We start from the raw sequence: 27,017 nt of genomic DNA on the forward strand, positions 1-27,017 counted from the left end.
CAGCTTCTTTCAAAATGTAGCATCTAAACAGCATCACAGATGTCAGTACGAGATATTTTATATACGCTCACTTTATTGCTAAAGTTACTGTTAAATTCAAGACGTAGCTGGGTGTAGTAAGATGTCCGTGGTCACCTTCTTCTGACTGGCAGATTAGCAAACCTGGAAGCGGTGGACACATGCGCAGCTAATGGAACCTCACTTCTGTTACCTATTCTGACGGATCGCCGATTCTGATGGAACAGCAGCACATTTTTTGGATGCCTAAAACCGCATTTTCTGCATTTTATTTAATTTTTGGTTTTTAATTCTTTATTTAAAGCAAGAAATTATATTAAAATAATACAATCACATTCCTTATTCCCCAAAATGCCCACATATATTCTGTAATATAATATGTATGTTGTGGGGGTGGTGCAATTTTTTTCCTTTTTTGAAGAAAGAACCTAAAAGGAAAAAAGGGACGGGTGATAATGAAAAAAAAGAGGAAAAAAAAGTAGTAGTAGTAGTAAAAAGATAAAAGAAAAAAAAAAAAAAGGTTCAGGGACCTTCCCCCTGTGCGAAATGCAGGTGCAGCAGCCAATTCAAATAACTGTGCCTCTGTGCCCACATCACATTTTCTGCATTTTATTAAAAAAATAAAAATAAATAAAGAAAAAAAAGAAAAAGAAAAAAAAAAAAAAAAAGGAAAAGAAAAGAAAAAAAAAGACTTTTCCCCTGTGGGAAACATCACACGCTACAGTGCGAGGCTCCATTCAGACTTCTGCGACTTATGTGACTATGGACACTGAAGTCACATGACAAGTCGTGCCCCATGTTTTTCAATGACAACTGTTCAAATATGTGCGACCTAAAAAAGGTTCCTGCACTACTTTGATCCGACTTGAGTGCCATAGACTGCAATGTAAACCCTGAAAAGTAGCATGAAAGTCGCACCTGAATGTTATTCATGCGACAGTTTTGCAACAGTTGTCCATTATCACTGGTCAAAGCTAAAGTTGTATCCAAGACTCACTCATCCAAAGCTGCACAATTTTGGGGTCATACAAGTGTGAATGGAGCCTGAACCAGACACATACATTGGCTACATACAATGTCTGTTTTTTCACCATTCAGAAGGAGAACCAGTACAGGGGGTGGGGTTTGAGGGCTCATTCACACTAGTGGTTGAGCTGTGTTTTTCCCACTCACTAACCGCGCCCCCTTTAGCTGCAGAGGCAGCAGCCAGGGATGAACGCATGCCGCATTCATGAAGAAGGTTTTCTTTCTTGGTGGCGGCAGGAATTATACTGCCTGTTGCTTTCAGCAGATGTAGCACGTGCTGAGCGCAAACTAATCAAGTGAATGGGGCTGTTCTGCAAGTGAATGAATAAGGCCGTCTATCTGAAACGCGTTGACACTATTTAGCTGTTATTTGTTACCTGCTTAATAAAGCCCATGACTGCAAAGCATTCACCATAGTGCCGGCTTTCTTTGTTGGATTGATCATTGCTCTGCCAGTGCCCTGCAATCACATGCAATGCACTAGTATGGGGTTCAAGGGGTTAAGAAAGGTGGTGAGGGATACAGCAATACATTTGTTTTTATTTAAAATCTTTCCGTTTTCATTACATTTTTTCTCTATGCAATGCAGGCAGATCATGGCTGGTGGGAGGGGCCAGCAGGGTGCTGTACATTGCTTCATAAAAACATCACAGCACCCACCCTCAGTACTCCTCATCCTTAATGCAAGCTGTGGGCTGGCTCATAGGAGGAGTTATGCAAATATAAAAATGGCTTGATGGGTGGATATCAGTCTGGAAGAGTGGGCGTTCCTAGGCAGGCTGCATCCACACATGCGACGCTGAACATCCATGTCCGTACCTGATCCGAGGCCAAGGGCTCCCCTTGCGACTAAGTGCTGCACACCCCTGAAGGTGGTACAGGAGGTGAAGCGCTCAAAGTAACACAGGTTGCCAACAGGGTGCAAAACAAACACAAAGAAAGGGCGCACCAGCCAAGCGCATTATCCTCAGCAGGCTTTTTAAAGAAGAAGAAGTTAAAATCAACTACTCACAAACATGCGTGGTTAATCAGCATATCAATTCCAAAGAACAGCATCAAATGGAAAAGTCCAATGTCTTATGTAGACAGAGGGTTGACGCGTTTCTAGGCCTTGCCTCTTCCTCAGAGCCTGAGGGTCATGACCGAGACCATTACTTAAAAATCATGCCAACAGGGTGCTGAAGAGCTGGGCCGGAGGACACCTGGAGGGTGCTGGAGAAGACAGGATACACAGCAAGGCAGATGTCTCTCAGGAGCTCCAGAGGAACTTGGCAAACTTGTGCATAAATGGAAGCAGTGGTAAAGTTCAGGCTGAGGATCAAACACGGGTAATCAGTCCTGGGACAAGGTAGGTAGCGAAAACAGGAACTTGGCCGAGGTCACAACAGGAGGAAATAGCAAAGTCGGTAATGTGAGCCGGGGTCATACACAAGAAGGCTGGAAGGCAGTATAGAGAAGTCCTTGAGCTAAGCCGGGGTCATACATGGGTGATAAAACAGGAGCAAGGTTGGTGAAGCAAGCCAGAGGGTCAACGCCAGGGGGAGGAGATCAAACAGGTCAGGAACAAGCCGGGTCACAACAGTGAAATCCAAAAGAAGTATGCAGAAGCTCAGGAACACGGGAGGGCTGACGACAATCCAGCAATCTGAAGGATCTCACAGCAGTCTTTTATAGGACAGCAAGTGGCCGCGTCGTGCGTTCCCCAATTTGCGCCGTCGCGCATCTGCATTCGCCCACTTGCCGCTCCCGCGCCAGGGATGGCCTGGATGCGCCCATTTGTACTACAGGCAATATTGCCAGTTCTCCTACAGCTATTTCCCTGACAATTTATAACTGAAAGAACTAAAATCCAATGAATGAAAGAGGCGGGCAAGGGACAGTCAGTTTGTGGAGGAAAGGGCTTAGAGGTTAGACATCCTCCTGCCAGGAAAGGAGATGGGCTCCATCTGACTTGCTGCAGTTTCTAATGCACATTGGCAGAAGCTCACAGTGTGCAGTGAAAGTGTAAGCCATTTCAGTTCAGGAGAGGAGCCGGTACATCTGTGTGAGACTGAGCCCAAGTTCACATTAGTCTAATTTGACATGTTCGCTATATAAATCCTGTATAATAATAATAATAATGTCAAATCAGAGCCAATTGCCAGCAAGTGCATCGTCTGAATTGGTGCAACGCCGACTTTGCGGCGCAGCACCGATTCCATAAGGAGGTTTCTGTATAATTTTGGTGACTTGGGGGGCGATTTCCATAGACATCTATGCATGAACCTGCACAGATGTCTGTGAAAATCGCCCCCAGAAGTCGGACTGAAATGCCGGCATGAAATCGTGTGAGTTCAGCTGAACTCGCACAATTTCAAAATGGCCTCAGTGTGAACCTGGGCTGAAGGCTGGAGTTCTGCTTTATTACTATTATTACCGGTACTTATACAGTGCTGTCAACTTACGTGGCGCTTTACATTATTTTATTATACATTGACATCAGTCCCTGCCCTTAGAAGCTAACAATCTATGGTCCCCAAGTCACATTCATAAATCTATTAGGGCCAATTTAGACAGGAGACAATTACCAGCAGATCTTTGGACTCTGGGAGGAAAAACGGAGTAGCCGGAGGAAACCCACCCAGGCACAGGGAGAACATACAAACCCCAGGCAGGAGTAGCCAGAGGAAACCCACCCAGGCACAGGGAGAACATGCAAACCCCAGGCAGGAGTAGCCGGAGGAAACCCACCCAGGCACAGGGAGAACATGCAAACCCCAGGCAGGAGTAGCCGGAGGAAACCCACCCAGGCACAGGGAGAACATGCAAACCCCAGGCAGGAGTAACCGGAGGAAACCCACCCAGGCACAGGAAGAACATGCAAACCCCCAGGCAGGAGTAGCAGGAGGAAACCCACCCGGGCACAGGAAGAACATGCAAACCCCAGGCAGGAGTAGCCGGAAGAAACCCACCCAGGCACAGGGAGAACATGCAAACCCCAGCCAGGAGTAGCCGGAGGAAACCCACCCAGGCACAGGGAGAACATGCAAATCCCAGGCAAGAGTAGCCGGAGGAAACCCACCCAGGCACAGGGAGAACATGTAAACCCCAGGCAGGAGTAGCCGGAGGAAACCCACCCGGACACAGGAAGAACATGCAAACCCCAGGCAGGAATAGCCGGAGGAAACCCACCCAGGCACAGGGAGAACATGCAAACCCCAGGCAGGAGTAGCCGGAGGAAACCCACCCAGGCACAGGGAGAACATGCAAATCCCAGGCAGGAGTAGCCGGAGGAAACCCACCCAGGCACAGGGAGAACATGCAAACCCCAGGCAGGAGTAGCCGGAGGAAACCCACTCAGGCACAGGGAGAACATGCAAACCCCAGGCAGGAGTAGCCGGAGGAAACCCACCCAGGAACAGGGAGAACATGCAAACCCCAGGCAGGGAGTGCCGTGGCTGGGAATCGAACCAGCGACCTCAGTGCTGCTAGATGGAAGCACTAACCACTCAGCTACTGTTCTGTTTTAGATGAGATTTCTTTTTCTCCGTGTAGTTTTATACAGTATTTCATAACAAAGAAGCAACACAATGGCAACTGTAGTTGAAGTTTTAATCCTTCTCTGAGTATTCTTAGCATTGTGCGATCATTATACTGCCTAATAACCTGGCTTATAGACTATGCACAAATAATGAAAGTCTATTAAACTGGTGTAAAGCTTTCATAGCCACCAAACAGAAAGAAAAAAAAGTAAGAAAAAAAGAAAAAGGGCAAACAGCGCACTGCATAAAATGTACAGCGACTGCGAGTTCATATTCCCCGACACTAAAATCTCAGCTTGCACTTAATAACCAAGGAGCACTGGTGACACCTAGTGCCCACATACAAGTACTGCAGACGCTGTCAGGAAATCTCAGTTTCAGGTACGCAACAATGATAATATTTCTGATAAGGTTCTCAGGCCATGGTACAGATTAGGGCTGCGCATCTTCACTTACCTCACCATTCGATGCGATTACGATTATTAGAGTCGCGATTCGATACGATTCGATTCCGCGATGCATCACGATTACTATGGGGACCCTTTTCTAAAGGGGGATCTATGGGGACCCTGCTCTAAAGGAGATCTATGGGGAGCCTGGGCCTGCCCTAAAGGGGATCCAGGGGAACTGAGCTCTAAAGGGGGATCTATGGGGACCCTGCTCTAATGGGGGATCTATGGAATAGATCCCATTTAGTGCAGGGTTGCCATAGATCCCCCTTTAGAGCAGCCCAGCATCCCCATAGATCCCCCTTTAGTAGAGCAGGTCCCCCCATAGATTCCCCTTTAGTAGAGCAGGACCCCTCATAGATCCCCATTTAGAGCAGGCCACATCAGGCTAGAAGAGTTACCTGATGCTAGTTGTAGTACCGTAGGCCCTGGTAAGGAGGAATGCTGGGCTCTGTAGTCCCCCTAGTTGTAGTACAGTAGGCCCTGGTAAGGAGGAATGCTGGGCTCTGTAGTCCCCCTAGTTGTAGTATAACAGGCTCTGGTAAGGAGGCATGCTGGGCTCTGTACAGAGCTACGGAGCCCAGCATTCCTCCTTACCAGGGCCTACTGTACTACAACTAGAGAGACTACAGAGCCCAGCATTCCTCCTTACCAGGGCCTACTGTACTACAACTAGAGAGACTACAGAGCCCAGCATTCCTCCTTACCAGGGCCTACTGTACTACAACTAGGGGGACTACAGAGCCCAGCATTCCTCCTTACCAGGGCCTGTTATACTAGGGGGACTACAGAGCCCACCCCGGAAGTGACGTCAAGCTAATCGATTTTGCAGTCACCCCGAATCGATGCAGAATCGCGAAGGGTCGTATCGCGATGCATAGATTAGGCGATTATATTCCGCAGGCCTAGTACAGATAGCATTAGTTACTTAGGCCCCCTATTCACATACTGCATGGTGGGAACGAGCGCTCCCCCTTGCAATTTTTGTCGCACAATTTTCACGTTATTTTCGCGTGAGCTGTCTTTAACACAGGGCAAAAGGGACAGCTGCCCTGGGTCCAGTCATTGCTGTGGGGCCCAAAGCAGCTCCCCCTTGGGCCTGCACTGCCCACAAAAAGTTGACAAGTGGATTCGGGAGGGCCCAAGAAAATGTTTGCCTGGGGTCCAATCAATATTAAAGATGGCCCTGTTGACATGTATAAGGCAGTCTTCACTTTAACTAGCTGCCCTATGCGCAGAAGCTCCTGCTCCTTTTTGAGAGACAAACTTAGGGCCAGTTCACGTCAAAGAAACGCAGTCCAGATACGTTTTGGATGCTTTTCTGCATGCACGTTTTTGATGCATTCCAGTGCGTTTTTGATGCGATCCAGTGCTTCCCACCCCATCTTTTTTCTTAACGTTAAATAAAAACCTGTGTGTTTTTGATGCATTTTACTGCATTCCAGTAGAGTCCAGTTCAGAACAAATGCAGCATGCTCTACTTTTTTTTTTTCTGAAACTGCAAGCACTGGTGTGCAATATGCCTTTAAAAACCATATAACCTACTTTACATGCGTTTTTGATATCGAAAAAAAGCGCGGACCTTAATTGCCGGGAGGGCGTTTACGTATGTCCTCCCGTGCATGAGCTGCCTGCGGTGCATGTGCAGCTCGCTCTGTGATCAGCGAGCCCGTGAGACTCGGATGATCACAGATCTGAGTAACGGGCCAATCCCGGTCCCTTTGAACGTGATTAGCTGTCAGCCAATGACAGCTGATCATGTGATGTAAACATCAGCCGGAGATCAGCTTTCTTTTTCTCCTCATGCTGTCAGCGTGAAGAGAAAAAGCAACCGATCACCGACTGCTGTCAGAGGGACATCGGTTCCCGAAGAGGAGAGGATCATCTGTGCCCCAGTGCCACCTACCAGTGCCCACCAGCTTCACTTACCAGTGTAGGTCAGTGCTACCAATCAGTGCCTCATCACCAGTGCTGCCTATCAGTGCCTATTATTGCCCATCAGTGCAACCCCATCAGTGCCAACTATTAGTGCCACCTATCAGTGCCGCCTTATAAGTGCCTATCAATGCAGCCTTATCAGTGCAGCCTATCAGTGCCCATCAGCGTAACTCCTCAATGCCACCTATCAGTGCCCATCAGGGCCCATAAATGAAGGAGAATTACCTGTTCACAAAATTTTATAACAAACTATAAAAACTTTTTTTTTTTTTCAAAATTTTTGGTCTTTTTTTGTTTGTTCAGCAAAAATTAAAAACCCCAGTAGTGATTAACCACTTAAGCCCCGGAGAATTTGGCTGCTAAACGACCAGGGGGTATTTTGCGATTCGGCACTGCGCGACTTTAACGGACAATTGCGCGGTCGTGCGACGCTGTACCTAAACAAATTTGACGTCCTTTTTTTCCCACAAACAGAGCTTTCTTTTGGTGGTATTTGATCACCTGTGCGATTTTTACTTTTTGCGCTATAAACAAAAAAAGAGCGTAAATTTTGCAAAAATAACAATATTTTTCACCATTTTTTTATATGAAATTCCCCAAAAAAAAAAAATGTAAAGATCAAAATTTTTTAACATTTTCGGCCAATTTGTTTTATGCTACATATGTTTGGTAAAAAAAAAAAAAAAAAAAAAAAAAAAAAAAAAAAATCGCAAAAAGCGTATTTTTATTGGTTTGCGCAAAAGTTATCGCGTTTACTAACAAAGGGAAAGATTTTTGTCATTTTTTGTTGTAATGTAATGTGCGTAATGGCAGCGATCTGCGATTTTTTTTGCAGTACTGTGACATTGGGGCGGACAGATCGGACCCTTGACTGACATTTTTGACACTTTTGGGGTTACCAGTGACATTACTACAGTAATCAGTGCTATACATATGCACTGTTACTGTAAAAATACACTGGTAGCGAAGGGGTTAACTTTATTTAAGAGGGAGGGGCTGTGTGTGTCCCTAGGGGCGTGATTCTTACTGTGATTGGCTGTGACTTGAGGTGTAAGGACACTGATCAACGGTTCTACATAGTAGAACCATGTGATCAGTGTTTTTACACCGAGGAGAATGACAGGTGGCTTGTTTACACAAGCTGCCTGACTTTCTCCCTCTCCCCCGACGATCGCCGAGTGACCGGCGGACATCGGGTCCGCCGGTCCGTGGCGGCGCGCGCTCGCTCCCCAGACCCTCCCAGGCTAGTGACGTTAATAAAACGTCACTTTGCCTGTGAAGGGCTGACCGCCGCAGTAAATCTACTTGCGGCGGTCGGCAAGTGGTTAAATACCACCAAAGAAAGCTCTATTTGTTTGAAAAAAAATGAGGTTATTGTGGGCGGAGGGGAGTGTTAGATGTACTAGCAGATTTAAATTCACTAACAAATTGAAGCAAATATTTATAAATGGTTCCAGCAAAAGTTTTTTTTTTTTTCTTTAATGATAAGGAATGTACATAAATAAATAAAATCAGAACATTGTAAGTACCCCTGTCAGTGCTAAATAGTTTGTCTCATCTCTGGAACTGATACAATCTGCAAAAGCGCTTCTTTGCAAAAGTGCTTCTTTTTAAAAACACAACAGACTTCCTGGCAGGATCGGCAGAAAAGGGACTGCTCACTGCCAGGGTGTCGGCAGAAAAGGGACTGCTCACTGCCAGGGTGTCGGCAGAAAAGGGACTGCTCACTGCCAGGGTGTCGGCAGAAAAGGGACTGCTCACTGCCAGGGTGTCGGCAGAGAAGGGACTGCTCATTGCCAGGGTGTCGGCAGAGAAGGGACTGCTCATTGCCAGGGTGTCGGCAGAGAAGGGACTGCTCACTGCCAGGGTGTCAGCAGAGAAGGGACTGCTCACTGCCAGGGTGTCGGCAGAGAAGGGACTGCTCACTGCCAGGGTGTTGGCAGAAAAGGGACTGCTCACTGCCAGGGTGTCGGCAGAGAAGGGACTGCTCACTGCCAGGGTGTCGGCAGAGAAGGGACTGCTCATTGCCAGGGTGTCAGGAGAGAGGGGACTGCTCATTGCCAGGGTGTCGGCAGAGAAGGGACTGCTCATTGCCAGGGTGTCAGGAGAGAGGGGACTGCTCATTGCCAGGGTGTCAGGAGAGAGGGGACTGCTCATTGCCAGGGTGTCAGGAGAAAAGGGACTGCTCATTGCCAGGGTGTCGGCAGAGAAGGGACTGCTCATTGCCAGGGTGTCAGGAGAGAGGGGACTGCTCCCTGCCAGGGTGTCAGGAGAGAGGGGACTGCTCATTGCCAGGGTGTCGGCAGAGAAGGGACTGCTCATTGCCAGGGTGTCAGGAGAAAAGGGACTGCTCATTGCCAGGGTGTCGGCAGAGAAGGGACTGCTCATTGCCAGGGTGTCAGGAGAGAGGGGACTGCTCACTGCCAGGGCGCCAGGAGAGTGGGGTTTTGCTCGTGGCCAGTATTCCTATAAAATGTGCCACATCCCTTAATTAGAGTACAAAGGAAAATTCCCCTGAGTGTGGGACTTTTTAGGCACAAATTTGAAAACAATTCAGCAATGTATGCAAAAAATGATAATATTTATTAAAGTGACAAAAATATAGTATAATCAATAAAATCACAGGCAGTAAAAAAGCAAGAATAGAACCAGAAAAGGATTGTAACCATGTAGATGACAGGAACCTGAGCCCGATATATTTCGGAAAATAACTTTTTCCTTCTTCAAGGGCGGTTCTCTTTAGAGGTGCTATGGTTATCCTTGCAGTATATTATATTGCCTGTTGAACAAGTTAAAAGCAAGCTGGTTCACCGTATTTGTGGATCCGCATTGTTGTTATATATATCCCGTAAGGTCATGTGTATGACCTATAAGTTGGATTAAGCCGTATCGTAGGATATAAATGAACCCCCGTGCCTCCAAACCAATGTGGCCACCTGAAGTCCCAAGAGGGTTGGACACCAAAACACTGACAAAGTGGGCCAACTGTACGGAAAAAAGGGGGGAGGGATGCCTCAATGGTATACCAGCACACTCTGGACTGCACAGGGCGCCAGGAGAGAGGGGACTGCTCATTGCCCGGGTGTCAGGAGAGAGGGGACTGCTCATTGCCCGGGTGTCAGGAGAGAGGGGACTGCTCATTGCCCGGGTGTCAGGAGAGAGGGGACTGCTCATTGCCCGGGTGTCAGGAGTGAGGGGACTGCTCATTTGCTTATCAGATCCACTCTGCAAGAGACAGGCAGTCAAAAAGAGTGGGGGAACAATACCATCCTGAGATTTGTAGCTTTTCCCTTCAAAGACAGTTTACCTATAGATCAGCACATTCTCCGTTAGCTGTTGGAAGTTTATGACTAACCTGGCGCAGGTTGATGTAGACCACATTCTGCAGAAACTCAGAGGCCTCCATGCTTTTCTTCTGTATGGCCAACACACGGACCGCCTTCACACAGGCTTCCAGCTCCACGACTCCTGCTGCCTTAGACTGAGAACAATAAAAGAGTTTAGATTAATCCATAGAGAAAACTTGTGTCTCCAAAAACACAAGACTGATGACATCAATGAGAATGTAGCCTATCCATTCACTAGAGACCGGTGACATCACTGAGAATGCAGCCTATCCATTCACTACAGAGCGGTGACATCACTGAGAATGCAGCCTATCCATTCACTAGAGAGCGGTGACATCACTGAGAATGCAGCCTATCCATTCACTAGAGAGCAGTGACATCACTGAGAATGCAGCCTATCCATTAACTAGAGACCGATGACATCACTGAGAATGCAGCCTATCCATTCACTAGAGACCGATGACATCACTGAGAATGTAGCCTATCCATTCACTAGCGGCCGGTGACATCACTGAGAATGTAGCCTATCCATTCACTAGAGACCGGTGACATCACTGAGAATGTAGCCTATCCATTCACTAGAGACCGATGACATCACTGAGAATGTAGCCTATCCATTCACTAGCGGCCGGTGACATCACTGAGACTGCAGCCTATCCATTCACTAGAGACCGGTGACATCACTGAGAATGTAGCCTATCCATTCACTAGAGACCGGTGACATCACTGAGAATGTAGCCTATCCATTCACTAGAGACCGGTGACATCACTGAGATTGCAGCCTATCCATTCACTAGAGACCGGTGACATCACTGAGAATGCAGCCTATCCATTCACTAGAGACCGATGACATCACTGAGAATGTAGCCTATCCATTCACTAGCGGCCGGTGACATCACTGAGGATGCAGCCTATCCATTCACTAGAGACTGATGACATCAATGAGAATGTAGCCTATCCATTCACTAGAGACCGGTGACATCACTGAGAATGCAGCCTATCCATTCACTAGAGACCGGTGACATCACTGAGAATGCAGCCTATCCATTCACTAGAGACTGGTGACATCACTGAGAATTCAGCCTATCCTTTCACTAGAGACCGGTGACATCACTGAGAATGCAGCCTATCCATTCACTAGAGACCGGTGACATCACTGAGAATGCAGCCTATCCATTCACCAGAGACCGGTGACATCACTGAGAATGCAGCCTATCCATTCACCAGAGACCGGTGACACCACTGAGAATGCAGCCTATCCATTCACTAGAGAGCAGTGACATTGTTAGGAAGGAAGCTATCGGATTGGACAGTGACATTATTAAGTATATAGGCAAAGCATTCACATGGGGTTTCTATGATCTCAGATGAGATATTTATCACTCCGTTTCTCTCCTACCTTCCCATAGTAAGAGATGGCTTCTTTGTACTTTTCTATGATGTCATCAGGACTCAGACAGTTTTTGGCTCGTCCAATCTCCATACTGGCATCCATATTGATCCCATTGGTGGACAGGGCACCTTATGAGAGAACCAAAACGTACAAATGTATTTATTATTGGCATTTCTATTATTATTGATGCTTCATATAAAGACCCTTAAAAGTGGTTAAAAAACTCAGACATAAAATATGAACAAAGCACATCCCTCTATAATGTGTACTTGTCTAAATTAAGAGCACTAAGTGTCATTTCTATCTGTTGCCTCTTTCCTCGGCTATCCGCATGAATCACTTCTGACGAGTTTTCCTGACACCAACAGAAAAATGGTGACAGGGGAGGGGCCTCCAGCTTATTGACAGCTTCAGTTCTGTTCCTGTGTACTGTGTGAAAATGCTGCAGGAACTTTTTTTTTCCCGCACTGGAATCGGATTGCATGGGTGTTCACATCTATGCCATCCGATTCCTGTCCAGATTCACAATTCACACCGCCCTCTGCGGGTGTCAAAGCTATGACATCCCCAGATCGCAGTGCAAACTGTGAATTAAGGCAGAAATCGGATCGCATGGATATGAACACCCATACAATCCCAATTCCAGTGTGGGGGAAAAAAAAAAAAAGTTCCTGCAACATTTTCATGCGAATGGAATGAGAGTTCAGCCATACAAACTGCATGGCTGAATTTGCATCGCACAGTCATCGCATGTGATCTGCACAGCAATGCGGTGTGCATCACATGCGATGTCTGTGTTCGCAATAGTTTGAACCCAGGCTAAAAGGCGAAAACTAAAAAGGGATTTAATGTGTTTGCCTAATTATCTGACTGGTGAGTTTTGGATAGTAAACCAGTGATTTAATATATTGGGGTGGGGGAAGCGGACACAATTTTGTTGCTCATCAGCCCACAGAAAACTTATCTCCAAACCATAAGCTGGAGCAGAATGCAGGGGGGGGGGGGTCTGGGGGAGGAGTGAAGTGGAATACTATAAAGCAGACTTTCTCAACATTTTTTAGTTCAAACAACCTTTAGAAAGTATGCAAAATCTCAAGGCACCCCAGCCTAAAAACCTCAAATGTTACTAATTGTCAATGGGAAACCTGAGGCTGGGGCAGTGCACACAACAGGCTTGATATCAGCCACCCCCCAGAATCACATCAGAGGTCCCCCTATCACATTAGTGTTCCTCCCATCCCCATCACATAAGCAAACCTCCCATCTCCATCACATCAGAGGACCCCTCATTCCATCAGAGGTCCCCCCATCACGAGAGGTCCCCCCCATCATATCAGTGGTCCTCCCACCCCCATCACATGAGAGGTCCCCCCATTCCATCAGAGGTAGCTCCATCACATCAGAGGCCCTTCCATCCCCATCATATCAAAGGTCCCCTTATCACATCAGGAGGTGACTTATCACTTTAGAGGACCCCATATCACATCAGAGGACCCCTCTTTCAATCAGTGGTCCTCCCACCCCCATCACATGAGAGGTCCCCCCCATTCCATCAGCGGTAACTCCATCACATCAGAGGTCCTCCTATTCCCATCATATCAAAAGGAGCCCTTTTCACATCAAGAGGTCCTTCATTACTTTAGAGCAGTGGTCCTCAACTCCGGTCCTCAGGGCCCACTAACAGGCCAGATTTTAGGTATTACCTTGGGGAGATGCAGACTAGAGTACTGCAATCACTGAGCAGCAAATTATATCACCTGTGATGTATTTCAGTTATCTTGCAAATCTGGCCTGTTAGTGGGCCCTGTAGGCCAGGGTTGAGGACCACTGCTTTAGAGGACCCCTTATCATATCAGAGGACCCCCATCATATCAGTGGTCCTTAAACCCCCATCGCATGAGAGGTCCCCCAAATCCATCAGAGGTAACTCCATCACATCAGAGGTCCTCCAATCCCCATCACATCAAAGGACCCCTCATTCCATCAGAGTTCCCCCCATTAAATCAGCAGGCCTCCCTTCCCCTTAACATCAGAGGACCCCTCTTTCAATCAGAGGTCCCCCTATCATATCAGTGGTCCTCCCACCCCCATCACATGAGAGGTCCCCCCCCCCCCCCCATTCCATCAGCGGTAACTCCATCACATCAGAGGTCCTCCCATCCCCATCATATCAAAGGATCCCTTATCACAGTAGGAGGTCCTTCATCACTTTAGAGCACCCCTTATCACATCAGAGAAACCCCATCATATCAGTGGTCCTCCCACCCCCATCACATGAGAGGTCCCTCAATTCCATCAGAGGTAACTCCATCACATCAGAGGTTCTCCAATCCCCATCATATCAGAGGAGCCCTTATCACATTAGGATGTCCTTTATCACTTTAGAGGACCCCATATCACATCAGAGGACCCCCATCATATCAAAGGACCCCTCATTCCATCCGAGTTCCCCCCATTAAATCAGCAGGCCTCCCTTCCCCTTCACATCAGAGGACCCCTCTTTCAATCAGAGGTCCCCCTATCATATCAGTGGTCCTCCCACCCCCATCACATGAGAGCCCCCCCCCCTTCCATCAGCGGTAACTCCATCACATCAGAGGTCCTCCCATCCCCATCATATCAAAGGACCCCTTATCATATCAGGAGTTCCTTCACTTTAGAGGACCCCTTATCACATCAGAGGACCCCCATCATATCAGAGGTCCTCCCATCACATCAGAGCCCCCCCCCCCCACCCATTAAATCAGCGTTCCTCACATCAGAGGTCCTCTTCATTCCATCAGAGGTCACTCCATCACATCAGAGGTCTTCCCATCCCCAACACATCGTCAGACCTCCCATCCCTATCACATCAGAGGTCCATCCATCACTTCAGAAGCCCCCTCATCACATCAGAGGTCCCCCCCCCCCCCCCCGCCAACACATCACCAGGCCTCCCATCCCCATCACAACAGAGGTCCCCCATCACATCAGTGGTATTTTCAGTGCTTTTCAAAATGTTACTAATAAGGGTGACTAATATTACTCTTGAAATAAGAACATACTAGAGATAGTCATACAGTATATACAATGCAACTATCTACTTACCGGGGTCAATCAGCACTTCTTGCGCTCCTGTCAGATGGAGAAAGAAGAAGAAAAAGCGGTCAGATTTTTGGAAAGGGTGGACTTGGAAAGATTTTACGATCTTCATTTGGTTTACATAACAGAAGATTTAAAAGGTCAGCTACCACGCTTTAAAGTTTATGTCTGGGCAAAATAAAACACTAGTCGATCCTGCCAAAAACCCAGTGTGCTCTCTAAACCCAGAAGCTGCATATACGCCTGCTCCAGGCAGACCTCAACAGTCAGCTGATGCGGACTTCACTCCTCTTCTGGCTATAAAAAAGACCCTGCCACTGGACAGGTATTGGAATTGTCTACGTCACCCAGGAAGGGACGTTGACAACCAAAGGAGGACACTACCTCCTGTAAAACAGAAGAGAGAAGACTTGAGACCCGAATGTCACATGACTGTGGCTTTAGGCCAGTTATGGTGAACCTTGGCACCCCCAATGTTTTGGAACTACATTTCCCATGATGCTCATGCACTCTGCAGTGTAGTTGAGTATAATGGAAAATGTAGTTTCAAAACATCTTGGGTGCCAAGGTTTGCCATCACTGCTATAGGCAAATGAAAAGGGTATCAAATCGCAACAATCACTTAGAATGGACTGAGGGCGGGAAGGGGAGAGCCGGGTGATTGGCTTTAACTTGCATTAGTTGCCTCTGTTGCACAGAAATCTCAAGCAAATATTGCCAGACCTGCCAAGTTCTCATCTGCTGGGCTATAGATCAGTGTTCATTTTGGTGTCAAAGTTCTCTATAGTTTTAGTCATAGTCTTTTGACTAAAATGCCATTTTAGTTTTAGTTGCATTTTAGACATCTGCAATTGTTTTTAGTTTTAGTCATGTTTAGTCTTCTTAAATTTAATGGGTTTAGTTAAATTGTAGTGCATGATTTAGGGCTCTTTCACACGGCCGCTCCGCTTGTCCGCAAATCATCCTATTTTTTTGCGGACATAATGTAAGTGAATGGCATTGCGGATGTCAGCAGAATACCATCCGCTGACATCCGATTTTCTTCCTTTCAGTTCTGTTCCGTTTTTTGGAATGGAACAGAACCCTATTTTTCCTCCGTGTAAAAAACGGAAAGGAAGGAAAATCGGATGTCAGCGGTGTCATCCGCAATGCCATATACTTACATTATGTCCGCATATCATCCGCAAACTGATGGGATGATATGCGGATACACGGAGCGGATGACACAAGTGTCATCCGCTCCGTGGAAAAAAAAAAAGTCCCGCAGTGGAGAAAAACAGCGGAGTGGCCGTGTGAAAGAGCCCTTAAGCATTTTTCTAGAATTTACAAACCCATTATATAATCCTGGAGTAGAAAAAAAAAACCTAATATGTTATTATTTTGGTATTAAGGTTTGAACAAACTACACGATCTGGACGGTCTGAGGAGACCTGTAATGCACAGTGAGTGCTCTGGATGGTCTAAAAAGGTCTGTAATACTGCACAGTGCTCTGGACAGTCGAATGACATGTAAATTATACACAGTGCTCTGGAAAGTGATCTGGAGGAGGCCTGTAATGCTACAGAGTGCTTTGGATGAGGGTCTGAGGAGGCCTGTAATGGTGCCCAGTGCTCTGGACAGTGGTCTGAGGAGGCCTGTAATGCACATAGTGCTCTAGACCAGTGGTCCTCAACTCCAGTCCTCGCGGCCCACTAACAGGCCAGATTTTAAGTATTACCTTGGGGAGATGCAGACTAGAATACTGCAGTCACTGAGCAGCAAATGATATTACCTGTGATGTAATTTAGTTATCTTGCAAACCTGGCCTGTTAGTGGGCCCCCGAGGACCGGAGTTGGGGACCACTGCTGAAATGCACAGTGCTCTGGACAGTCTGAGGTGGCCTGTAATGCTGCACAATGCTCTGGACAATGGTCTGAGGAGAAAGCCTGTAATGATGCACAGTGCTCTGTATGGTCTGAGGAGGCCTTTAATGTTGCACAGTGCTCTGGACAGTGGTCTGAGGAGGAGACCTGTAACACACAGCACTCTGGACAGTCGAATGACATGTAAATTCTACACAGTGCTCTGGACTGTGATCTGAGTAGGCCTGTAATGCTACAAAGTACTTTGGATGAGGGTCTGAAGAGGCCTGTAATGCTGCCCAGTGCTCTGGACGGTGGTCTGAGGAGGCCTGTAATGCTGTACAGTGCTCTGGACGGTGGTCTGAGGAGGCCTGTAATGCTGCCCAGTGCTCTGGACGGTGGTCTGAGGAGGCCTGTAATGCTGCATAGTGCTTTGGATGGTCAGAGGTGGGCTGTAATGCTGCACAGTGCTCTGGACAGTGGTCTGAGGAGAAGGCCTGTAATGATGCACAGTGCTCTAGATGGTCTGAGGAGGCCTTTAATGTTGCATAGTGCTCTGGACAGTGGTCTGAGGAGGCGACCTGTAATGCACAGCACTCTGGATGGTCAAATGACATGTAAATTCTACACAGCACTCTGGACAGTGATCTGAGGAGGCCTGTAATGCTACAGAGTGCATTGGACAAGGCTCTGAGGAGGCCTGTAATGCTGCCCAGTGCTTTAGGCGAGGGTCTGAGGAGGCCTATAATGCTGCCCAGTGCTCTGGACAGTGGTCTGAGGAGGCCTGTAATGCATATAGTGCTCTAGACGGTAGTCGGAGGAGGAGGCCTGAAATGCACAGTGCTCCGGACAGTCTGAGGTGGCCTGTAATGTTCCACAATGCTCTGGACAGTGGTCTGAGGAGGAGGCCTGTAATGATGCACAGTGCTCTGGATGGTCTGAGGAGGCCTGTAATGCTGCCCAGTGCTCTGGACAGTGGTCTGAGGAGGCCTGTAATGCACATAGTGCTTTAGACAGTAGTCTGAGGAGGAGGCCTGAAATGCACAGTGCTCTAGATAGTCTGAGGTGGCCTGTAATGTTGCACAATACTCCGGACAGTGGTCTGAGGAGGAGGTCTGTAATGATGCACAGTGCTCTGGATGGTCTGAGGAGGCCTTTAATGTTGCACAGTGCTTTGGATGGTAGTCTAAGGAGGAGGCCTGTAATGCACACAGTGCTCTGGATGGTAAGATGTGGCCTGTAATGATTCACAGTGCTCTGGATGGTCTGAGGAGGCCTTTAATGTTGCACAGTGCTCTGGACAGTGGTCTGAGGAGAAGACCTGTAACACACAGCACTCTGGACAGTCGAATGACATGTAAATTCTACACAGTGCTCTGGACTGTGATCTGAGTAGGCCTGTAATGCTACAAAGTACTTTGGACGAGGGTCTGAGGAGGCCTGTAATGCTGCCCAGTGTTCTGGACGGTGGTCTGAGGAGGCCTTTAATGTTGCACAGTGCTTTGGATGGTAGTCTGAGGAGGAGGCCTGTAATGCACACAGTGCTCTGGATGGTCAGAGGTGGCCTGTAATGCTACACAGTGCTCTGGACAATGGTCTGAGGAGAAGGCCTGTAATGATGCACAGTGCTCTGGACAATGGTCTGAGGAGGAGGCCTGAAATGCACAGTGCTCTGCACGGTGGTCTGAGGAGGCCTGTAATGCTGCCCAGTGCTCTGGACAGTCTGGGGAGGCCTGTAATGCACATAGTGCTCCGGACAGTGGTCTGATGAGGAGGCTTGAAATGCACAGTGCTCTGGACAGTCTGAGGTGGCCTGTAATGTTGCACAGTGGACAGTGGTCTGAGGAGGAGGCCTCTAATGCACACAGTGCTCTTGACCGTCAAAAGGAGGCCGGTAATTCCTGTTGCCCAGACATCAACTTTAAGTCATCTTTTCTGCTATGGGGCAGCACCTGCACAGTGAATCGCTCTGGTCTATCCTGAAAACACTGACAGAAGAGGGAGAAGAACGGGGATTTCAAATCACCGGACCACCGCACCGGCTGCATGGGTAATGACAGGTCAGCATCCTCAGAGGTAAGTGCAGAAGGGAATAGGGGGGTTGGGGGGTGTGTATGGTGTTAGTTCACCTTTTCATTTAATTCTGAACAAAAATTGAACACATTCCTCTCACCACGCTATACAGCGGATGGACAAATCTCCCGTTGTGGCTATTGTATTCTAACAGCCGGCACCATCAGCTATCAGAGAACCCAAACAGAGCCTGTATCCGATTGGCTGCGGTCACTCTTTGGCCAACAATTTCCCACCCAGCTCCTTCAATTTTTCAAGGATGCCGGGCAGGGACAGAGTCCGCCACAGAGCGAGTTTCCTCCAGTTCATCAGCAACGGGCTTAAATTCGCTCAGGGTATGGCCGGCTTTAGACTACATGGTTGCTGGTGAATCTGGCTGGTAATAGGTAAAAAAAACATGCAGTAAATATTTAGCACTTCAAATAAACATAACCGCCTTACTACCGCTGTATTGAAAAAAAGCGGAGGGTAGATGGACATTTCTGGAGCACCGTTACAAAAAAAGTGATCTTTTTACTGCACCTGACGCCTGTGACCACGCTGTCATTGGACACCAGAAATCAAGGGTGAAATGCACAGAGCCAATCAGAGTGGTTCTGTGCATTGTAACTGCTGTGATGGCTAATCATAGCGATGACTAACAAACACTAAAAACAAAAACTCTACTGTTTGGCCTCTGCCGCTGATCCTATGTAATTAACACTGCTTCCTCTGACCGCCAATGAAATAGGGGCGCAGTGTGGGCATACTGACCATGAATAACCATGTGACCAGCATCATGCCCATCAGAGCTTCATCTCCAAACCTTATTTAAAGTGGTCTTATAGGCAAAGCATTTTTATCTTAATTAGTAGAATCGCCCTCTCACTTCCCCCTAGATCCATCCAGCGCTGCAGCTCTCTCCTCTTTCCCATCACTCACAAGCAGCAGGGGGAGCAAGTGGCTCCTCCTGCTATCAATCAAATTCAGTGAGCAGAGAGCAGAGCCGAACCAGGATGTGTGTGTGTGTTTGTCAATAGACACACAGCCTGGCTCGGGAGCAAGCCCGCAGGTGCGCCACCATAAGAAGCAAACATCCTATGGTGGCGCATTGAGAAGAGGTGGAGCTGAGAGAGCCGGCGGCGGAACCCCAGAAGTGGAGGATTGGGGTACCTCTGTGCAATACCATTGCATACAGCAGGCAAGCATAACACCTTATATAATGTTCTGTTACATCTCAGTGCTGCTGATCTCATGCAGCATGCACTCCAGTGATGGCTGCATGGCATTTCTCAGGACGGATTTCTTGATGGAGGAAAACAGTGGACAAGGTCAGTGTAACGTGTGATGAAACAGCTACTTGTAGTCTCTTTAAGAAGCCTGACTGAGAGGGTGACAACACAGGAGAACAACTGGGAGGTAGGTAGAGAGCGCAGTCACCCCATAACAGGAAATGCCTGAACACAGACCTTCATGGCAGGATCAACAACATTTAGATAAAACCTGTAGATTGGAAAATGACTTTCGAAATAGCCATAACATGTTAATGATTATATATTCAATTTTGGTTATTCGGTTTACATCTTCTTTAAAAGGGAACACTGCAATCATAATACAAAATATGCACTAATTGCCTGAACCTTTTCTTTTAATGACCATACAAAGTGAATAAAATTGCATACACACAGCTAATACAAAGTTGAGAAGTTCTGGCGAGTAATAGCAGAGGTAGTAGAGAGCAACATGTGGCTCACAAGCTATTTGTTGGGGATCAGTGGGCTACAAATCCCACCCTCTTTTTTCATTTACGTAGTTACATAGCCTGAACAAAAATAACGGAGTGGGCAACGACATGGCAAATGAGGTTTAATGTGGAGAAGTGTAAGGTTTTGCACTTGGGGACTAAAAATATAAAAGCACAATACACTTTAGGGGGGGAACCTTTGGGAGAATCAAAAAGTCTTGGTAGAGGATAGACTAAGCAATAGCATGCAATGTCAAGCGGCAGCTGCCAAAGCAGGCAGAATATTAGCATGCATAAAGAAAGGGATGTATTCCAGAGATAAGACTATAATCCTTCCACTTTATAAAACTCTGGTCCGACCGCATCTGGAGTATTCTGTCCAGTTCTGGTCGCCAGTCCTCAGGAGGGATGTGTTGGAGCTCGAGAGAGTCCAGAGAAGGGCAACTAAACTAATTAGAGGATTGGAGGACCCTAATTATGAAGAGCGTCTGCAATCGCTTAATTTATTCTCCCTGGAGAGGAGACGCCTGAGAGGGGACATGATAGCAATTTATAAATACCTGAATGGTGATCTCAGCATAGAAAAAAAGCTATTCAGTCGCAAGGATTGCATGAGGACTCGAGGGCATACAATGCGATTAGAGGATTAGAGGAGAAGCGTTTTAACCTCAGGCAACGCAGGGGGTTCTTTACTGTTAGGGCTATAAGATTGTGGAATTCTCTACCACAAGAGGTGGTTTCTGCAGGAAGTATGGTGGCTTTCAAAAGACTCTTAGACGTACATCTCAAGGATCAGAACATTCAGGGGTATGTGAGATGATTACGGCCACACACACCTACACAGGTTGAACTGGATGGACTATTGTCTTTATTCAACCTCACCTACTATGTAACTATACTCAGTCTGGCTGAAAAAAAAGTCCATCTAGTTCAACCAATAAAAGCTAAAAAAAAAAAAAAAAAAAAAATTTACAATCCTATACCCACAGTTGATCCAGATGAAGGCATTGGTTGTACCTGGTCTGTGCCGCTTATTGGCCTCTGCAGAGAGGGAAATATTCTGCGTGCGCCGTGTTCCTGTCTTGCCTGCCGTACCTCCCGGATAATGGTGTATGACCGATGCAGAACACAGACCCTCCAACGCAGCTGCAACAAATAATTACAGGACAAGGTCATAATTCAATAGCACATATGTCTTCCTTCTACATGAGTGTGGGGTAAATGCTGACCAGAGAATAGCGAACATCACAGCATGCCAAGCAGGCACACACACAGGGTTAGCCACCTCTTCACCACAAGAAAGTATTGCTGACCACTCGGGCATTATTAAAATGTGTTGAAAATCTCAGTTTATGATAACATCCTCTTCTAAGACTCGAGAGTGCTTTTTATCACTTAGATGTAAATGCCTATATAGCCTGATCGGTAAAGTCTCTTGCAAATACCTGGCTGTGTATAGTAATATAAAGATCAATAATCAATCTATTATATCTCCGAATCTTTCATTAATATCTTACCTCCCAGCCACACAAAGTCATTGACAGCCCGTAACAGCTCAACAGCCATATGATAATGGACCAGAGCGTCCTGGAGCATCCCGGCCTGCAGACTCAGGTCACCCACGTGCTTGCGCATGCGGCCCTGGCACCGCTTTTTGTAATGCCTGCAGAGACAACAGTCACCAAGCAGATTAGCAAAAAGACACTGAACATTAAAAATGATCTTATACTTGAAAGTTCACTTAAAGGATATGTAGAGTTTACACAAACAAAATATATATGTGCACTGCCTTATATATTACACTATATATATATATATATATATATATATATATATATATATATATATATATATATATATATATATATATACATACATACATACATACATACATACATACATACATACATACATACATACACTGCTCAAAAAAATTAAAGGAACAATTTAATTAGAGTACAACATCAAGTCAATTAAACTCTTGGGATACTGATCTGGTCAGTTAAGCAGAGAAGGGGGTTGTTTATCACTTTTAGCTGCTTTGGTGTTAATGAAATTAACAACAGGTGCACTAGATGGGCAACAATGAGAGAACCCCCCAAAACAGGAATGGTTTTACAGGTGGAAGCCACTGAAAAATGTTTTCCCTTCTCATTTTTTCTGACTTTTTTTCACTAATTTTGCATTTGGCTAGGGTCAATGTCACTACTGGTAGTATGAGGCCATACCTGGACCCTATAGTGCCGGGGTCTTCAAACTACGGCCCTCCAGCTGTTGCAGAACTACATGTCCCATGAAGCTTTGTAAAACTCTGACATTCACAGACATGACTAGGCATAATGGGAATTGTAGTTCCTGAACAACTGGAGGGCCGTAGTTTGAAGACCTCTGCTATAGAGGATGCACAGGCAGTCCAACTTTTCCTGGAGAAGCCGTGAAGAACATATGTTGCCAGTAACATCGTTCAGCATAACCGGTTTGGTGGTAGGTCAGTGATGGTCTGAGGAAGCGTATTCATGAAGGGACGCACAGACCTCTACAGCCTAGACCCTGACTGCCTTTAGGTATCGGGATGAAATCCTTGGACCCATTGTCAGACCCCACGCAGGTGCAATGGGTCCTGGGTTTCTCCTGGTGCACGACAAAGCCCGGCCTCATGTGGCGAGAGTATGCAGCCAGTTCCTGGAGGATGAACGAATTGATACCACTGAATCGCCCCCACGTTCGCCTGAACTAAATCCAATAGAACACCTCTGGGACATTCTGTTTCGGTCCATCTGATGCCGCCAGGTTGCACCTCAGTGTGTTCAGGAGCTCAGTGATGCCCTGGTCCAGATCTGGGAGGCTCCTGCAGACTGACAGTGTATCTGTCTGCTCGTACCTCATATGGGTAGGTAGATACACACTGACCGGAAGAATCAATAGGATTACCAGAGCGCTCTACAGCAACCTTGTAAATTATTGAGAACTATAAGCTGACAGCTGCAAAGACTGTCGGTACTTGTAGTTTCCCATTTATAGAACTCTGTGAATGAATGACTCAGCCAGGCAGGAGCAGCAGCTGCCCCAAAGCACACTGAAAACAGAGGGTTGCTCTCTCAGCACCGCCGCTATTCATTGAACGCCTTCTACTTTTTTCAATTAATACAAGGCGCTCTCTGATTGGGCGATGTTCTGTTGCAAATGCAACCTAATACATTGACATACCTTGTGCTGTTACACCAATATGTGAGATATAATATAATGCATGGTTGTGGTAATGTCTATATATTTGGTTATAAAACTGCCATCTTGTGGTTATTTCGGTTGTTGCACTTGCTTTCTGTGTTCCCTCCCACCTGTGATGTACTTTCTCTTCCTGTTTCTTTATGCTTGTGGGAATAGAGATGGCCACATCTGTCTAGGCCTTTATACAATCTGCTCGCATCTGGGAACATATTACCATGTTTTGACCTGCAGATACCATCTCTCAATCATCTGCCACATTTTGTTGTCTGCTATAACTACTGCTTGCAATAAAACCTACGTGTATGGAAAGAAACTGTGTCTGGTGAGTTCAGCTATCTGATAATGATTGTCCGTGGTGATTGGATCTGTTATACAGGCCAGGAATAGGTCTCAGCAAGGGATAAGTCACTATCACAACAGCTGGAGTCTGTTTGATTACCTGCTGACTCGGCACCATCCACAAGCAGCTTACCTCTTCAATAAAGACAAAAGTTGAATCTAACACAATTTTACTTCAGCTAATTGCAGTACAAAGGAGGTTTTTTTTTTTAGTTATTTAAAGACAATGGGAGAGGTTCACAAAAACTGGAGTGTGCAAAATCTGGTGCAGCTCTGCATAGAAGCCAATCAGCTTCCAGCTTTTTTGTCACAGATTAAAGTGTTACTAAACCCAGGAGCCTGAATTCACAATATCTGGTCTCCCACAGAACATGGAAATGCAATTGTTTTAGTAAATATAAACTGCTGAATACCTTTTCTCATCAGCAGTATATAGCAGTCTTGTTACTTCTATTAGTGTCTGGTTAAAGTTGTAGGAGTTTTCATTCTACTCTGACTGTCCTAGGAGGCTGCAGGACCCCTGACCCTCTGTCTGGACAGTGCTGATTAGCCCTGTGCTGATTACATGCAACCTCCCAGGAAAGAAAAAAAAAAAATCTCTCTAGCAATACATACCAAACTGAGCATGTGCAGAGTGACTCAAAAGGCTCTGTCTTATCAGGAGATGGATTGGGGACAGTGGAAGGGAAAGATCAGGGAAGACAGGATGCTCCTCTGGCCTAACTCCCGCTGTGTGTAGACACAGCGGGAGTGAGCCTCCGGGGGCGTGCGCGTGCGACGCCGAGACAGGGAGGGATCCAGCGATGTAGGTCTACGTCGCTGGACCCAGGGCTGCCACTGTGCTGCAGTAGCAGCAACGTGAGCAGTCCGGAAGTGGTTAATTGAACAAGCTGAAGTTAGAAGCTGATTCTGCACTTCAGTTTTATTAAACCAATCCTAATGACTTTCCTGAGTCCTTTCTCTGCAAAGTACTTACAGACAGTGCGCCAGGCTGAACCTATGTAAGTATACAAAACAAATAATTCACCTATAACTGTTTTCTCAGAGCCAGGGCACAAAAATAGAATTTAACCACTTAAGCCCCGGAAGATTTTACCCCCTTCCTGACCAGGGGGTATTTTGCGATTCGGCACTGCGTGACTTTAACAGACAATTGCGCGGTCGTGCGACGCTGTACCTAAACAAATTTGACGTCCTTTTTTTCCCACAAACAGAGCTTTCTTTTGGTGGTATTTGATCACCTGTGCGATTTTTTGATCATGCGCTATAAACAAAAAAAGAGCGACAGTTTTGCAAAAATAATATTTTTCACATTTTTTTTTATATGAAATTCCCCAAAAAAAATTTAAAAATCAAAATTTTTTAACATTTTAGGCCAATTTGTTTTATGCTACATATGTTTGGTAAAAAAAAAAAAAAAAAAAAAAACGCAAAAAGTGTATTTTGATTGGTTTGCGCAAAAGTTATTTTGCGTTTACTAACTAAGGGAAAGATTTGTCATTTTTTTTGTTTTTTGTTTTTTTAACGAGTAATGGCGGCGATCTGCTTTTTTTTTTTTTTTTTGCGGGACTGCGACATTGCGGTGGACAGATCGGACCCTTGACTGACATTTTTGACACTTTTGGGGTTACCAGTGACATTACTACAGTAATCAGGGCTATAAATATGCACTGTTACTGTAACAATGACACTGGCAGTGAAGGGGTTAACTTTATTTGAGAGGGAGGGGTTAAGTGTGTCCCTAGGGGCGTGTTTCTTACTGTGATTGGATGTGGCTTGATGTGTAAGAACAGAGATCAACGGTCCTACATAGTAGAACCGTATGATCTCCATTCTTACACAGGGAAGAATGACAGGCGGCTTTGTTTACATTAGCCGCCTGCGTTTCTTCCGGTGTAACGGACGATCGCGAGTGCCCGGCGGACCCGATGTCAGCCGGGCACACGCGCGGGGGGGGGGGGTCCGTGACCGAGCGGGAGCGCGCTTCTGGCGGCGTGCACTCGCTCCCTAGAGCCTCACCGGCTAGTGACGTAGCCCTACGTCGCTTTGCCTGTGAGGGGCTGACCGCCGCAGTAAATAGTCATGTGGCGGTCGGCAAGTGGTTAAAAAAAAAGAAATTTTGATATTTTATCAACTCCATCACTTTAGTCCGAATGTTAGTGAATAAATAAAATACACTGATATAATAATTTGCGGCACCAACCTGCTGTCTGGATCGAGCCCTACAAAGTCTTTCTTCTCATAGGGAACATAGAGCAGCGGGATCTTCTCCCCGGACTTCTCGCTGGTCCTGTCCAGCCGCTTACACTCCAGGACAATGAAGAGAGACTCAATGATATCCTCCACGTGTTTCTCCACAGCGTCGCAGTCTTCATAGCTGGGGTAAAATGCCACATCGATCCGCTGCTGATCGGCCACCTCCTCCTGCAGCCCGAAGACGAAGAGGCGAGAGTCGTAGAGCGTGGAGCTGTAGGCTTCCTTGTGCTGGTCAAACTTAAGGAAGGTGTGGGGGAGCTCCTTGGGTGAGCTGCACTCCGCGATACAAATAAGCCCCACCACTTTGCGGTGCGTCTGAAAGTCGCCCCAATCGTTGTTCTCTAGGGAATAGTGGTGGCGGTAGCGGATGTAGAGGGCCCGCTGCGAGTTGTTGACGTTGACTTGAGACACGGAAGAGATACGTTTGTAAATCTTGAAGAAGTTATCATTCTTCACCACCCCGACGAACTGAACCACAACCAGGAGGCTCTGATGGTCCTCTGCACACTGCATATAATCCGGGACACTCATTCCGCTATTAGAATTAGGTCCTAAAAGATGGGGAAAAAATACAGCATCTTAAATTAAATCAAATGCTTCTATATTGTATACAGGGGTCTCCAAACTTTCTAAACAATCGGCCACTTTACTGTCCTTCAGACTTTAGGAGGGGAAGACTGAGGCCAGTGTGAGTAGAACATATTCTAGCATCAGTGGGAGAAAATAATTCCTTGTTGTTGTCATTGGAAGGAACAGTGCCCAGTCGTTGGGTCTCATTGGCA

The 27,017-nt window shown here is 46.6% G+C and overlaps 1 protein-coding gene across 1 annotated transcript in view; it reads right to left on the reverse strand.

The window, feature by feature from the left end:
- The window catches only part of TRAPPC9 (trafficking protein particle complex subunit 9), a gene marked incomplete at its 5' end in the record, with an annotated part of 911,701 nt that overhangs the window by 879,887 nt on the left and 4,797 nt on the right, over positions 1 to 27,017 (reverse strand). Inside the window, 6 exons of the mRNA XM_082257414.1 lie at positions 10,308 to 10,433; positions 11,699 to 11,820; positions 14,780 to 14,806; positions 21,430 to 21,558; positions 21,930 to 22,075; positions 26,183 to 26,786. Of these exons, the coding sequence (XP_082113540.1) occupies positions 10,308 to 10,433; positions 11,699 to 11,820; positions 14,780 to 14,806; positions 21,430 to 21,558; positions 21,930 to 22,075; positions 26,183 to 26,786 (1,154 nt within the window). The remainder of the gene's footprint in view (positions 1 to 10,307; positions 10,434 to 11,698; positions 11,821 to 14,779; positions 14,807 to 21,429; positions 21,559 to 21,929; positions 22,076 to 26,182; positions 26,787 to 27,017) is intronic.

Source organism: Pelophylax lessonae, assembly GCF_965119305.1.
Source record: "Pelophylax lessonae genome assembly, chromosome: 5".
NCBI classification, from domain to species: Eukaryota; Metazoa; Chordata; class Amphibia; order Anura; family Ranidae; genus Pelophylax; species Pelophylax lessonae.